This window comes from Mus caroli, unplaced genomic scaffold (genome assembly GCF_978045245.1).
Source record: "Mus caroli unplaced genomic scaffold, Mus_caroli_1 scaffold_14, whole genome shotgun sequence".
Classification (NCBI taxonomy): Eukaryota; Metazoa; Chordata; class Mammalia; order Rodentia; family Muridae; genus Mus; species Mus caroli.
In genome coordinates this window covers 96,771,736-96,786,850 of record NW_028227269.1, presented here as the reverse complement: position 1 = coordinate 96,786,850, position 15,115 = coordinate 96,771,736, and the positions used below count along the sequence as shown (strand labels likewise).

Here is a 15,115-nt window from a genome sequence, read left to right as displayed (position 1 = left end):
TATGAGCTGCTATGTGGGTACTGGGAATTGTACCTTAGTCCCCTGGAAAAGCAGACAGTGCTCTTAACCAGTGTGACCCATCTCTCTTAAGTAAATTTTAAAACAGTAAGGACATTTCTGATCAAGGCACTGTACTGTAAGATTCATACTTAAGTCTTGACATACTGAATTATGCTACTACATGTACTTACAGTGAAAACATGGACACAGTCCAGTCATAGGGCCAACAAAACAAAATGCATTAAATCAAACAGTTGGTAAGGAAAACTAATCCACATCTAGAATATTTTTTTCATTACTCAAATAACTCAGCTTATCCCCAATCTAAATAAAATAGATATCTGTGAACAAATATATACTAACTGTATAGTTACACTTGATGTAGCAAGGGACCCAGACATTTCAGGATCCTAGGTACCAAACACACACCATTTTCAAAACACACAAAGCTCCAGGGATGGTTAGGATAGGTATCAAGAATCTTGTTTACTGATAAAACCTCTACAGAGGTGAAAGGAGAGGTGGTAGGGTGTAGACATTACTATGGAAATAACCACTGGCTATTATTACTCACTTGCAAGGTGAAATGGGATGATGGTATACACATTCATCCCCATTTTTACAAGCAGGCCAGTACTTGCAGCGCTCCAAAAGCTTTTCTGGTTTCTGTGCCACACTCAGGTCAGTCATCTCGGCTTCAAAAAGGAATTAAGACCATTTTGTTCATTAGGCTTTCAGTACAAGGTCTATGCAATAAATCTGCCCCAAGCCCCAATCTCAAAATTTTATATTCCTTAATGTCTGTAGCCCTGAAAAATAACACCAGATGATATGGCCAATCCTAGTAATGGAACCTAAAAGCTAGCAGAAAGAAGACCAGAGTTGTCATAAAGTCGTAAGTTAATTTCAGTCTCACTTCGGAACTGAAATACAAAAGTAAAAGATACCAAAGTTAAAAATGAAGCTAAAAACAAGCTGATAAGGAATGTGAATAATTTTCATATTCTAGCCAAATGACAAGTGTCCAAATAAGAAATTATTCCAAAACACTAAAGTATATATAGTCAGTAAAGGTCTGGGTACTAAAATCACCTTGATATCGAAGGGGAAAACAGCTTTACAGAAGATGAGCCAGCAAATGACACTGCCTATGGGCTTGGGGATGGGGGTAGACTAGAGAAGGTCTTCTAACAGCTAGTCTGAAGTCTGGCTGAGTGAAAGATGCTATGTGGCAGAAGTAGACAGGCTAGGACTATGGCCTGGAAATAAGCTTCACCCATGGAGTTCACTGTCTGCATTAAGTCACGTCCAAATGCTGTGGCAGGAGAATGGGACCTCTAACTTTTCGTATGACGTGTATACGAGTCTAATTTAGGATGCCAGATAACTTTATACATGAAGGCCATAATCACTACCTTCTGATCTGAGATATCACTGTTAGGTTTTACTGTTTATGAAGCCAACTCTCACTTGGCTATACAGCAGCAGGGTGTCTGAGCTCTGTAGGTCAGATTGGCTTTGCATATTAGTAGTTCATCTAGACTGCTTGGGCAAAAGTCTGTTATCTGTGAAACTCACCTTATTCAGAATCAGATTATATAAAAAAGGCAATATTTCTGCTCTAGTGACCCAATGTCTGCCCTCCCTACAGGAGAACTTGGCACAAAGAGCATCATGTGGTGACCACGTTACTGAGACAGGAGTCTCAGTAATGACCACAATATGCCTGATACAAATTTCTATACTACTTTAAATAGAGCAGGACTGAAAGTCAGTCCAGCAGTGAATGCTTACTCTGCATCCATAAGGCCCTGGGCTTGTTCTCCTATGCAACAAAATAAGAAAAACAGAAAGTAACTTATTTTCGACATAGGATATAAAAGAAATTTCTAAAGAAACCCCAACAGCTGGAACAACATTATGAACTAACCAGTACCCCGGAGCTCTTGACTCTAGCTGCATATGTATCAAAAGATGGCCTAGGGGCTGGTGAGATGGCTCAGTGGGTAAGAGAACCCGACTGCTCTTCCAAAGGTCCAGAGTTCAAATCCCAGCAACCACATGGTGGCTCACAACCATCCGTAACGAGATCTGGCGCCCTCTTCTGGAGTGTCTGAAGACAGCTATAGTGTACTTACATATAATAAATAAATAAATCTTAAAAAAAAAAAAAAAAAAAAAAAAGATGGCCTAGTCAGCCATCACTGGAAAGAGAGGCCCATTGGACTTGCAAACTTTATATGCCCCAGTACAGGGGAACACCAGGGCCAAAAAGTGGGAGTGGGTGGGTAGGGGAGTGTGTGTGTGTGTGGGGGGGGAGGGTATGGGGGACTGTTGGGATAGCATTGGAAATGTAATTGAGGAAAATATGTTATTTAAAAAAAATGGAAAAAAAAAAAAAAGAAACCCCAACAGCATTGGGAAGGGAACCTCACTCACTTGTAGATGATCTTTGTCCCACCACTACAAAGGAAACTGCCCCACACTGCTACATATACAAGACATGATGACCTAGAACAAAGGAAGACTAGATCCAAAGAGCAATGCAGCCAGAAAAATGAAGTAGCTACTCAATAATAATGATTATAATAGTAGTAGTAGTAGTAAAGTATGTTACCAGGCGATTTTCTCTTAGTGGAAAAAAAAAAAAAAAAAGAAACAATATATATAAGTCATGGCTCTTATTTTCCTATGCTGATATTTTACTTCATTTATGATAAAACTTCAAATTTAAATTTCCAGAGGCAAATTCACTTTGTACTGAAAGCTGTGACGTGATGCCATATGATGTTCAGTGGAGGTGTATCAACATAGATGGTGCGCTTGGTTAGCACTCTCAAACACCTCCACCAAAATAATCAACCCAAAGAGAAACTTCAACTCCCTGCTTGCACCAGGTGAAGACAAACCTTCCAGGATGCAGAGCTTCATCCCCACACTTAACTGAAGAGTTCACAGTGGCAAAGGAAGCACTCTACTCATCTACAATGGCCACATCCCTCACACAAAATAGGCAGACCCATGACTGGCATGGTACCCAGTCACTGCTTCTTCCCATATACCAACAAGCCCAAGCATGGAAACTCACCCTTAAATGAAAATGGGTCTTAACAGAGCTAAGTGTTAAGCTATCAAATTGACAACTGAGAGCAGTAACACCAAGCCTTCCTAATGTTAGACAAAGCGTGCAGAGTCAAGAAATGTGTACTGCCGGGCTGGTGAGATGGCTCAGTGGGTAAGAGCACCCGACTGTTCTTCCAGAGGTCCAGAGTTCAAATCCCAGCAACCACATGGTGGCTCACAACCATCCATAACGAGATCTGGCGCCCTCTTCTGGAGTGTCTGAGGACAGCTACAGTGTACTTACATATAATAAAATTAGAATTTAAAAAAAAAAAAAAAAAAAAGAAATGTGTACTGCCTATTGCAGTTTTTACCTTTCAAATTTTGCTTTACCTGAGGTCACAACTACAGCTCACTCCACAACCAAGACTATACCCCCATGATAGACTTAAAGCAGGAATAGCCTCTTACAAGTCATTCTTGCTCACAGACTCATCGGTTCTAGTTTACCATATTTTTTGGTGGATGAAGAAAATTTTATCAATTTTTTTTTTGTCTCTGCAAAGAAAATGATTACTTAGGAAACACTTGTAAATTTACTGTTTTTTCCTTGAATCTGTTCATTTTTAAGAGTTAGTAATTAACTCTCCTGCTTAAGATGTGGTGTATCTAAATCAGGAGTGAAAAGTATGGGTGGGGGCTGGAGAGATCACTCAGTGGCTAAAAGCACTGGCTACTCTTGCAGAGGACCCAGGTTCAGTTCCCAGCACCCCTGTGGTAGCTCACAGCTGCATGTAACTATTTCCAAGGGATCTGACACAGCAGCAGGCATGCATGTACTGCTGCACATTCATACACGCAGGCAAAATGCTCACATAAATATAAATCCAAGCGAGAAATGACAAAATGAAGGTAAAGGACTGGTGTCTGCAAGGTGAGGAGCGGTGGAAACACAATAGGCTCCTAAGGTAGGCACCGTCTGAACTGAGTTCCTCTGAGTACTATTCAGGATCAATTGCCACATAAGGTTTTTCCGATACTTCAAAAGTGTCCTGCCAGATTAGGTAAGAAATCCCTTCCAAGGAAACACCAAAATCAAAATCCATCTTTCTCTCAAGTTAACTATGAGAGATTGTTGCTGGTAAATGCATCAAGAATGATAGTTCATCCTTCAGCAATCATAATAAACAGGTATTTTAGATGACACTGACTCAACTTCATTTTATCACTAGCATCACAGAATACCCCGTGAAACAAGCACAGAGGGAGTAGGAAATTGAACTGGTGGTTTTGTATGACAGAAGAAAACAGCTACTGGACAGAAATATAAGTGAGGCCTCAAACCAATATTCACTCAAGATATCACAGGCCAAGACTCCGTTCTCAATGACAGTGGGCTAAGAAGGCAAAGTCTGAGCTCTCAACACACCGTTGGAAAAGCTACCATCTGGGTCCTCAAGCTGCCTGCTCATCAAATGCAACTGCTGTGGGTGGAGGAGACCTCTGAGTCCCTTGTTTGAGGCTGAAGTTTGGTTTACGGGTTTCATTCCTTCAAAGCACATCTCCTCCTCTTGATCTGACATGTATCCTGGGGGGCTGGGGACACCATCCAGCGTCACTATAAACTTGGGACTTGCAGGTTTATCTGGTTGTACAAGATCTCTGCCAGACAGATAAAAAATACCATAGAATTAGGGAAACGAACACAAAATGCTGAGTCTCCTAAAGTCCTCTTCAGCAGAACTGTAGTAACAAAGGAGTACCTTTGCTTTGCACTTGCTTCACTAAGATAGGCTTAGAATGACTTCCTGATACAGCCTAAGTGGAATCCTAATACACAACGGCCATGGACAGCACTTGCAGCAGCATCACAGTGACCTTCTAGCCTGGACTTACTAATAGTGACAATATCCTCTCAACTGTGACTCTCCATTGTCCGTGGGATCCTTATAGGATCAACATGGAAATAAACCAAAACCAAACCAAACCAAACCAAAAAACTTAGAATGGATGCTCAGAGCATCTGGCAGCAGCTTTATTTTTATGTGATTTTTATCATCTGTACTTTTCTTTGCTGAACACTCTGTCTGCTTTCTTAGGAAGGAACCACGCAAGCCTTAGTCCTTAACACCTTGCAGAAGGATTTCCTGATTTAGGTTACCCAGCTTTTAAGTTCAATTCCTTGGGTATACATTTAAAACAAAACAAAATACTACACCCCTTATCAATGGAGTTCAATTATACTCAGCTTTTATTTCTATTTAATGGATTTCTGAACAAGAAAGATGAACTCGAATTTTTGCGAGCTGAATTTGGCTACTGTTGGCCTGGGCAGTGAGTCACTGAGAGCGCCATCAGTGGGAGCTACAGGAACAGGGAGGCTGGGAACTAACAGCTGACCTGCACTACAGTCACACACAGTAGCTACACAAGAAAAAGAAACCATCTACCGTGTCTGCATAAGGTGTCCTGAAAGGACCCGAAGGGCATCTGCAGTCTTCATCCCCGAATCCTGGTTGGGTGTCACTACTATTTCCTCAGACAGCTTTGGCTTCTTCAGAATAAATGATCTTGTGTCTGCATGGACCATGGATTCCATGTCATAGTAATCTGAGCCAAAAAAATTGGCCATAAATGTTTACTTCTGAATATACCTTTTATTCTCAAAATCATACAAGTGAGAAGAATGTCAATCTTTTATATAATTATAATTACTTTTAAGGAAAACCATAACTAATTCTAAGGGATAGGATTGTAATTCTACTCCAAACATCTCTTCAGAGAATTCAGATAGCCTTCCCCACATGGTACATTACAAATGCCTTTCTTTGCCTAAGGCAGAAGGGTTCTCCTATATCACATCTGTTGGAATATTAAAAACACAGTAAAAGGACAACAGTTACTTTTTTTTCCAAAATCAGAAAGAATTTAAGAAATCTTAATGTTTCCTAAAATTATGTTTCAAAACTGTTCAACTACTTTTCCCAAACGAGTTCTATTCATTTTTCACAGTAATATTTAAAGGAAACACTGCCTATTAAGAATTCACTCAGCATAATTTCTAACCAGGTAAACATAGAAAACCATTTTGAAAGGAAACTTTAAGATGAATGGGTCACACTAATCTTCAGTGCAAGTCACCACAAGCTCAAATCATCTACAGCATCTACAGGCTGTCTACTTCACAAAATGTAGCAAGACCTGAGTTCAGAGTGGGTATGATAACCTATCAGTATACAATCGACCGATAAACGTTAACTGGTTCTTTTAAAGCCAACAAATAAAAAGACCAAATTCAGGCTACTAATTCACTGAATATTTATTTACTGTGCAACTAAATACTGTGCTAGGAACGGAGATAAAGGAAAAGAAAATCAGAAACATACAATTTTAAAACAGCAAAGTCCAGAAAGGGAATGAAGAGGTGTTGGTAGAACACAAGGTACTTCCTCCAGCTGATAGGTCAAAGAAATGTTGGCTGAAGTCGAATATGTAAAATGAGTATTAAAGGAATGAGTAAGAGGAGAACAGAGAGTGAGAGAGCCAATGCAGGCTGAGGAAACACATGGAGCAAGGAAGGGGACTTCACAGAACATTGAGAGAAGGTGAGAAATGTGGAATGGCTAAAAAGATGCATGTGATGGTATGACGGGGTAAGAAAGACTGAAGAAATGTAATGATGGATCATGTGCCTAAATATTTTGAATTCTGGTCTAGAAATAGTAAGAGATTCCTAAGTAGGGAAGAAACACAATCAACAGGTTTCTAGAAACACAAAGTTAAACTATCTTCTTCCCATGGTGGGTGTGGTTATACACACCTTCAGTCCCAGCACTCAGGGGGACTCCAAGGGTATCCTGATCTACAGAGTGAGTCCAAGGTCAGCCAGGCCTACAAAGTAAGACCTAGTCTCAAATGGGTTAATAAAAATAACATTTCTGTCCTTCATCCCTCCAACACACGAGGAAGAAGTAGTACAGGCCCTACACTCCCATCAACCACCAGGGCTCTACGGGGAGTGGGAGGTGGGCGTGGGGGCTACAACCACAGGCAGGGAAGGCAAAATGGGGAAGAAAGAGATGAGGTGGAAGTAGAAAGTCCAGGAAGGAGGAACAGTAGGGAATGTTCAGTCTTAGACTTCTTTAGTTTGATACACTTTAGAAAGAAGGTAAAAATGTACAGTCTGACATCTGGTGAGAAGAGGGCTAAGAGCACAAGTATTAGGAACGCTCGGAGCTCACCTCCCTGCTTGTTTAGTTTGAAGTCATCGAATCTAATTTACACTTTGTACTGGAACTCACACATACACACTTTAACTGTGATCTACTGCTGCTGGATGGCCCTGGCCCCCACCCTAGAAAAAAAGCTGACTCATTAGTTTTCTTCCCATGTCCCACAAGCCCTTCAATGACTTGAGTACCTAGCTAACTAGAACAGAGCCCAGAAGTTGGTCTAAGGAATGCTGCATTCCCTTCCTGGCACTCTAAAGTTTCTGTTGTCTAGCTCTTCTCCCTAGTTCATACCTCAGCAGAACAGACAAAAATAATGCTGACAGGAAAACACAGGTAAAGTTAGCCATTTAGGGAGCAGCCAGAGAGAAGGGCTGTAAAAGGAGAATGAAAGGCAGTGAGAACAAAAAGCTGAGAAAATCACGGGATGCAACTGTCACAGGCTCCCAAGTTTAGGGAAATGTGCAGCCTGAGTCCAGGTTTCAGGCCAGGGAGATAGATCAGTCGCTGAAGTGCTTGACAGCTTGGATACCCAGAACCCAAGTAATCATCAGTGGGAGTGGTGAGCCACATGTAACTTCAGCTTCATTATGAGAAGGTGGGAATCCCAGAGTAAAACTAGTCATATTAGCAAGTCCTGGGTTTGACTGAAACCCTGCCTCAATGAGTAAAGTGGAAGAATGAGGGAAGATGATTCCTAACATCAGCTTTAAGCCGTCACCTGTGTGTATACACACGCACACAGGTAACATACATGCTACATATACACAGATGACAAAAAGAAAATAGATGTCAGTACTCTATATACCCACGCACTGCCGACCGCAGCTTAGTAAAGGTGCTAGGTAACAGGGAATCCCTGTATAGGGGGTAGGAACAGTTTGTCTGGGTAGAGACCTGGGCTGAGCTCATGCAGTTACTTCTGGACCTTTCTGAAGCAGTTAAAAAAAAAAAAAAAAAAAAAAAAGGGCAATAAAGAGTTTTGTTTTTTAAATAAAAAGCTGTATGCCCATAAGGAAAACAATTGCAAAGGAACAACCATGTTTTCAAAGAAAAAACAGATAGAGAAGCTGATTCTAAGACAATAATAAAGCAATCTAATTTAGACTACAAGATTCTCCAAAGATTGAAAACAAGCAACAGAGGGGACTCTGGGTAGAGTATAAAGAACAAGCCATGCTAGAGGGCTTACTTCGGAAGTAATGAGCCTTTCCTAAAGCCTAAGTCCGTGCACCCATTTTCTGTTTGGAGCCTTAGCACACCCATCCCCATCGCTACAGTGAAGACTTGAGAATGACCAGGTATGTACCCTCTTGTCCATCAATCACTACTGGAGACTCAGAGATAAGCCAGCCAGTTCTAAACAGAAAGGTACCACAACAAAATAACATCAACAGTGAGAACACTGTTTAAAAGGCAGCGCTCTGAAAACCTTTACCCATTTTATAGATCCTCTCCCTTGGAAAGTGAGACTTTAGACTCTCAATAAGTCCAAGAAATGCCAGCAATGCTCAAATAATTCTACAGTGAAACATTGCATAGTAGTTAATTCCTTCATAGTTCTGCTCTACTGAGCTATGTGAACTCTGACAATCAAGACTATTTAGAAGACCTTTATTGGCACAGCTGACCAGACTAACAACACCTAACTGGTACTCAGGCTGCCCCCAAACTAGACTAACAGATCATCCTCCACACAGGACCCACAATAAAAACTGAGTCCAAACACTCACGCCCCAACTCGAGTCTAGAATGTCAGTCAGCACTTTACTGATCCTCCTTTAAAACAGATCATCAAGGAATGGAGAACCTCTATCATAAAAGTCAGAACCAACAACTCAGAGAAAACAAGACCAAGGAGGGAAAAGAAAAATGTTAAAATCATTTTTTGACATCCTCAAAATAAAAAATTATTACATACATGAAACAAAATCAGTATGTTTAAAAAATAAAATCAAGACCGTGAACATTGTTCTCAAAAATAAAAAAATCTGACAGAATAAATATTGTGCTCACTCACTCTAAGCCTCAAAAGAACTACTTAATGCTTCAAATGAGCTGGGAATGAAGGTAAAAAACGAACCAAAAAAGAATGCACCAGAGCTGATGAAGTGGGTACAACAAGGCACAGACTTTGGCACCACATTTAAAACGACTTATTATATGCAGTGTTGAAAGATGGAGGCAAAACCAAGGTTGCAGCATCTTAACACTCAACAGGCAGAAGGCAGGAGCAACAGGAGAAGTAACACCATCCCAGCAGATGGGTAGGACTTGGGGTTTAGATGGAGGCCGACCTTTGAGAGCATAGCACATGTTGAGACAGAGACTACAGGAACAACTGACTGTGGAGTTGGAGGGGGTGGTAGATGATTTAGGAGGCAGAAAGTAGAGATAGGAATCAAGGAGCAGAGCTTCCAACAAAAGGAGGGCAAATTCACAGGAAACACAAGAACACAAGTGTTAGGTATGGTGGCACATGCTAGTAATCCCAGCACTTGGATGAGAAAGCAGATGGACAGCAAGTTGGAGGTCAGCTTGAGCCACAAAATAAAACTGTCAAAAAAAAAAAAAAAGTTTCATGTATCCAACCAATTGTTTCCTGCATTTCCTAAATGTGGACCTGGCAGAGATTTGGGGAATCAAAGACACAGATAAAAACAAGTACCTCACTGCAGGCCTGAGGCAGCCTGTGGAATGTGTGTCTGGGTTGAGCAGAACACTTCACAGAAGCTTTAGAACAAGTGGTTAGTAGTCCCTGAGAATAAGACTGTAAAGTGAGGCCAATACACTGGGTAGGTTGAACTGGTGCAGAGGGGATGCTGAAGCCACTCTGGAAATACAGCAGAGACAGGAGAAGGTGAGCTAGGGACACAAGCTTCCATGACCGACAATGAGCAGCACAGGGTAAAGGTGGTACAGGGACTCTAGCTGCCTTCACAGCAGCTAAGTCAACAGCTAAAAGCCAAGGAGCAAAGGATGGGGAAAAGAAAGCTTATGAATGAGGCAAAACCACCACACATGAAGGAAATGCAGATCTTACATCCTGGCCCTAAAGGATTTTTAATCATCTAATTGTGCTGTCTTAGGGCAGGATCTAAGAGATACATGGTACACTGAATGAGGTATAAGGAATGGGGATGGCAACAGAACGATACAGTAATAATGTAAACACTACCCACCTTGACTCATCTCCATTGTTTCTACCATTACTGGATCAATTTGCAGTCGGGATAACAATTGCCTCTGTTGAGTTCCTAGAATATAAGTTTTAAAACTTCACTAAGCTTAACACAAATATTAATGTTTGTTTTTCAGAAATAAATCTTTGAATTGATTTGAAAGTGTTACAAATAAAGCTTCTACAATACAATTTGCTATTATTATGGTCTTCAAGCACATCTCTGTTAAACAAAATGCTGGTTTTTTCTAAATCAAAAATGGAAACAAAATCCGTCCTGGTTCCCAATGTGAGGTGGCCAGTCTTCTTAGAGTGAAGACAATGCAGTAAAAGGAAGTAAAAGGAAGAGTGCCTATACAGGAGGGGCCTCACGGAGAGTCTGCTTCCTGCACTCTTAGCCCGACTTACCCACACTGCTTCCCTTTCCCCACGACCTTGTGACCTTTGCAAATCGCAAAACACGTGGGAACTTAAACCAAAACCAAAATATAGTCCATAATTACCCTGTCATGAAATTCCTAAAAAACAAACTGTCTTGGACATATGCAAAACCAATAATGGATCAAGTATGGGATTCAGAATTCTGCAACCAGAGCCTCCACTGGCTACACAACAGACTCCCCATGCGCTTCATAGTAACACTCCGCTGCTCAACAGTAGCTCCACATTACATCTTCCTAATGTAGCTACCTCAGTTTCTGAAAGTAGACGCTTTGCCCAATGATGACATCACCTAAGAACTGCCCTGTCACCAAGTGACTCGGGGCCAACATAAATCAGTGGCTCTCAACCTTCCTAATGCTGTGACCCTTTAAAACAGTTCATGTTGTTGTGACCCCCAACTATAAAATTATTTTTGTTGCTACATCTCAAGTGTAATCTTGCTACTTTTATGAACTCTAATATAAATAGGTATTTTCTGATCATCTTACATGATCCAAAAAGGTCATTTGACCCTGAAAAGGGTCATGACCCACAGACTGAGAACTGTTGATATAACCATTTACATTTATAAATATATATATTTTTAAGTTGATCAGGTAAAGTACTTATTTCTAAAATAGCTCTTAAAATTATTCTCCAACATTAAGTTCATAATACAAATTCATATTACTATTCTTGAGCACTTGTTTAGAGGGTTTTAACAGGTGGGCTCTATCAGATAAGGGTGTTCTCTTCAACTGAATATGTAGCTTTGGAAAGGATGCAGAATGGAGCAGTGAAGAAAGGTACACCTGCATAGTAAGAGAAATGAACTGAGTCAACCCTGGTAACCAACGGTGACAGATTCATAGCCATGTGGCACTCACATCAGCATCATATTAAAATTCTTTTTTAACATTTATTTTGTAAGTATGACTGTTTTGAAGCATTTATGTTCACTTCATGTGTGCCTGGGACCCATAGAGGCCAGAAGAGGGTGTCAGATCCCCTTGGAACTGGGGCTATAGACAGTTGTGAGCTGCCATATGGGTTCTGGGAATTGAAGCCAGTTCTTCTTGAAGAGCAGCCAGTGCTCTAAACCAGTTCCATCTCTCAAGCCCCATACTAATATTAATATCCATACTACAAAACAAAACCCAATGAACTGACTATCCTCCAAACTACTTGAATTATGAAAAGGGATGCCACATTTTACTGTAACTGTAATTCCCACTGTGCTTAAATCACAGGTACTTAGTACCTAATTTCTAATTGAGAACAAAGGCATCAAACTACATGGATGTGGAGATGGAATTAGTAGGAGTCCAAATACTGAGACTCTTAGCAAGTCAACTGCTTGCTAGTTTTCAGGGTATCTAGTATACATGGCTCCACAAGGATAGGCTTTGCTTACACAATGCAAACAAGACAGCAAGGTCTTGCCAAGTATATCACTGAAAGACTTAAAAGGTATACTGAAGTTAACATTTTACCAGCTGTTCATTGTCAAGGAAGGTTTCCTTCTCCAGAGAGACATGCACAAAAGAGAATAAATTCCTTTAAAAAATTACCATGGCAAAAATAATCATGGAGAATAGACCTTAATTCACAGATCTGCTTAAGCTATATTCCTGTTGGTCAACATACTAACATGTTGCGTTACAGAACCAGTAATAAAATTAGTTTCACAGCAGAATACCACCAGAGAGGTACTTGAAAGAGAATCATTTCCTGTCAAGTTTTATGTTGAAGCCCATCCATTATTTTCTCAAATCATCATCCTAAGCCAGGTATGGTGGCACTTGAGAGAATGAGGTGGGAGGATCACACATATCATCAAGAAACCATCAAGGGTTAACTTAACCAAACTGTAACAAAATACTCCCTGCCACCCCTTTTTTGGAGACAGGGTGTCATTATGTAGGCCTGGCTGGCCTGGAACTTTGTAGACCTGTGACTGCCTCCTGAGTGCTGCTGGTACTAAAGGTGTGCCAACACAGCTGGCTCCCCAAAAAAATTGTTAAGGGGGTTGAGAGTGGTTGAGTTCTTGCCTAGCCTAGCACGTGTAAAGAATTACATTCAGTCCCCAGCATCTTCAAATACAAACAAAAACACATTCAAGCTCTGCTGAAACATTCTAGACCCCAGTTAAGTCACACAGAGTACCAAGCACTAAAAACCTCAGCTTCTTTGTCTATGCTGAGCTGCCTCTATACCAGAGCTAAGCACAGTGAGGAAGTTCAAAGGATCAGCACCTAAAACATAGTTTACCTTTCTCAACATCTGTTAGGAAGCCCATTATGTTTACATCAGTAGTCTTTGACTGTGACTCAAATTCTATTCTCTCTTGAAAATCTTCCAACTGTCTGTTGCATTCAGATGTTGATGTTAAATATTCATTCATTTTAACCTCTAAAGATGAAATTTTTGCTTCGTTCTGGGACACTCTAACATTCAAATCAAAAAGATTTGCTTCCACTGTCAAAATAGCTGCTTTCATTCCTTTCATTTCATTGATATCAGTTGCTATTTTCCTCAAAAGGTAGGAAATATTGCTCAGCTCATTTAGTGAACAAGAAGCACTTGTCAGAGAGCCTAAGTCAGCTGGCTCTGGTGAGAGGAAAACTGGTAGAGATGGTGATGAAAACCTTGAAGACATTTTCATAAAATTCCTGGCATTTTCACAGCCTGTTAAATTATCTCATCAAAAGTAAAAGCAATCTTCAATATTAACTTTAGAGTGCTAGTGACCTATAACTAAAGAGATGAGGTGACACCATTCTAAAGAAAAAACTCATACTGTTAAAGTTAGGCACACCAGATCAATGTTCTCTTCTACAATTAAGAGCAACCACTACTTGTGTCCTGTAAGTCCTACCTACTTATCAGCTCCTCTGCAAAAAAGACTCTATTATTACATACAAAATAATCCTGACTTCTGATTGGCTGAACAGAGACACATGACACCCAAGGAACTTTCTATTATTTACTTCATGTGCTGGGAATCCTGAAGAGCCATTCCATAAATTAAGCAAGTATGTTCACCCTGTTGTCCACTCAACTGTAATTTTGGAGCTTCATATTGAGGTGCTTTATCGTAAATTTCATTCCTCTGGTATCAGTAGATGACAGTACTGCACTGGAATTATCTTTGTAGGGAGAGGGCAGAGAAATCGACAAATCTCTTAAAAACTATTTACACAGCAAGGAACTCCAGCGGAACACCCATGTAAAATGATGCAGGCTGGTGATGTGGCTTAAGAGCAAAGTACCTGCCTGGTACACTGAGGACCTAGAGTCACTCCTCAGTACCACTAAAATTAAAAACAACAGCAACAAAACCCCAATCAGAATGGTGTCAATTTTAAAAGAGGAAAAACTACTACGTGCTGCCTTGGGTTTGATATAAAAGGACTGAGTGCATCTCGGATGTTTTCATCCATTTTATGGGTGCTTTGCCTGTTACCTTTGTTTGGTTGGTTGGGTTTTTGGTGTGTGTGTGAGGCAATTTCCTTTGAAACACAAGTTTCTATTGTGATAAGGTCCAATTTCTTTCTTTCTCCACTTTGGTATTCTAAGAAACTACGCCTTAACTAAAGGTCACATATGTATACTTATTATCCCCCCTAAAAGTCTTAAATTACGTCGTCGATAAGTGAGGTCTTTTGATTCATACTGAGTTTTTGTGTGTGTGTGTGTGGTTTTTTGTTTGTTTTTTTTTTGATATTTGGAAAGACCCCAACTTCAGTTTTTTAGATACCCATATGCCCCAGTAAAAGACTGTTAAAAACTATTCTTGCTTCACCAAATTGTTTTATTGACCTTGCTTAAAAACAAAACAGAAAAGGTGGTCACCTGATGGGACCACCTGGACCCATCTACCTGGACTTTGGTCCTGTCCCTTAGAGTATGGTTAACTTTGCATAGGTCATGGTCACTATGCACTTGTATTGTCTTCAAATCCAGAAACTGGACACTCCCAACATTATTCTTCAGTAGTTTTGAATCCTCTAGATCCTAGTTCCATATGAATTTTAGGATAAGGTGGCTAATTTTTCCAAAAATAAAGCAGGGAGTTTCAATGGAGGCTAAGTTGAAATTATCTATTCACTTGAGGACTACTACTATTTTAACTGGTATTTAAGTTTTCAAAATGATTTACATGAAAAATCTTGGGCTGAAGAGATGGCACAGTGGTTAAGAGCACTGACTATTCCTC

The 15,115-nt window shown here is 40.3% G+C and overlaps 1 protein-coding gene across 2 annotated transcripts in view; it reads right to left on the bottom strand.

The window, feature by feature from the left end:
• Positions 1-15,115, bottom strand: part of Zc3h14 (zinc finger CCCH-type containing 14) — a 38,394-nt gene that overhangs the window by 2,619 nt on the left and 20,660 nt on the right. The window contains exons 10-13 of one of the 2 annotated variants that reach the window (XM_021178630.2): positions 10,475-10,549; positions 5,514-5,673; positions 4,493-4,725; positions 575-695 (exon numbers count right to left, since the gene is read on the bottom strand). In XM_021178630.2, coding sequence (XP_021034289.1) covers positions 575-695; positions 4,493-4,725; positions 5,514-5,673; positions 10,475-10,549 — 589 coding nt within the window. The remainder of the gene's footprint in view (positions 1-574; positions 696-4,492; positions 4,726-5,513; positions 5,674-10,474; positions 10,550-15,115) is intronic. The other variant, XM_021178631.2, reaches the window with a different exon arrangement.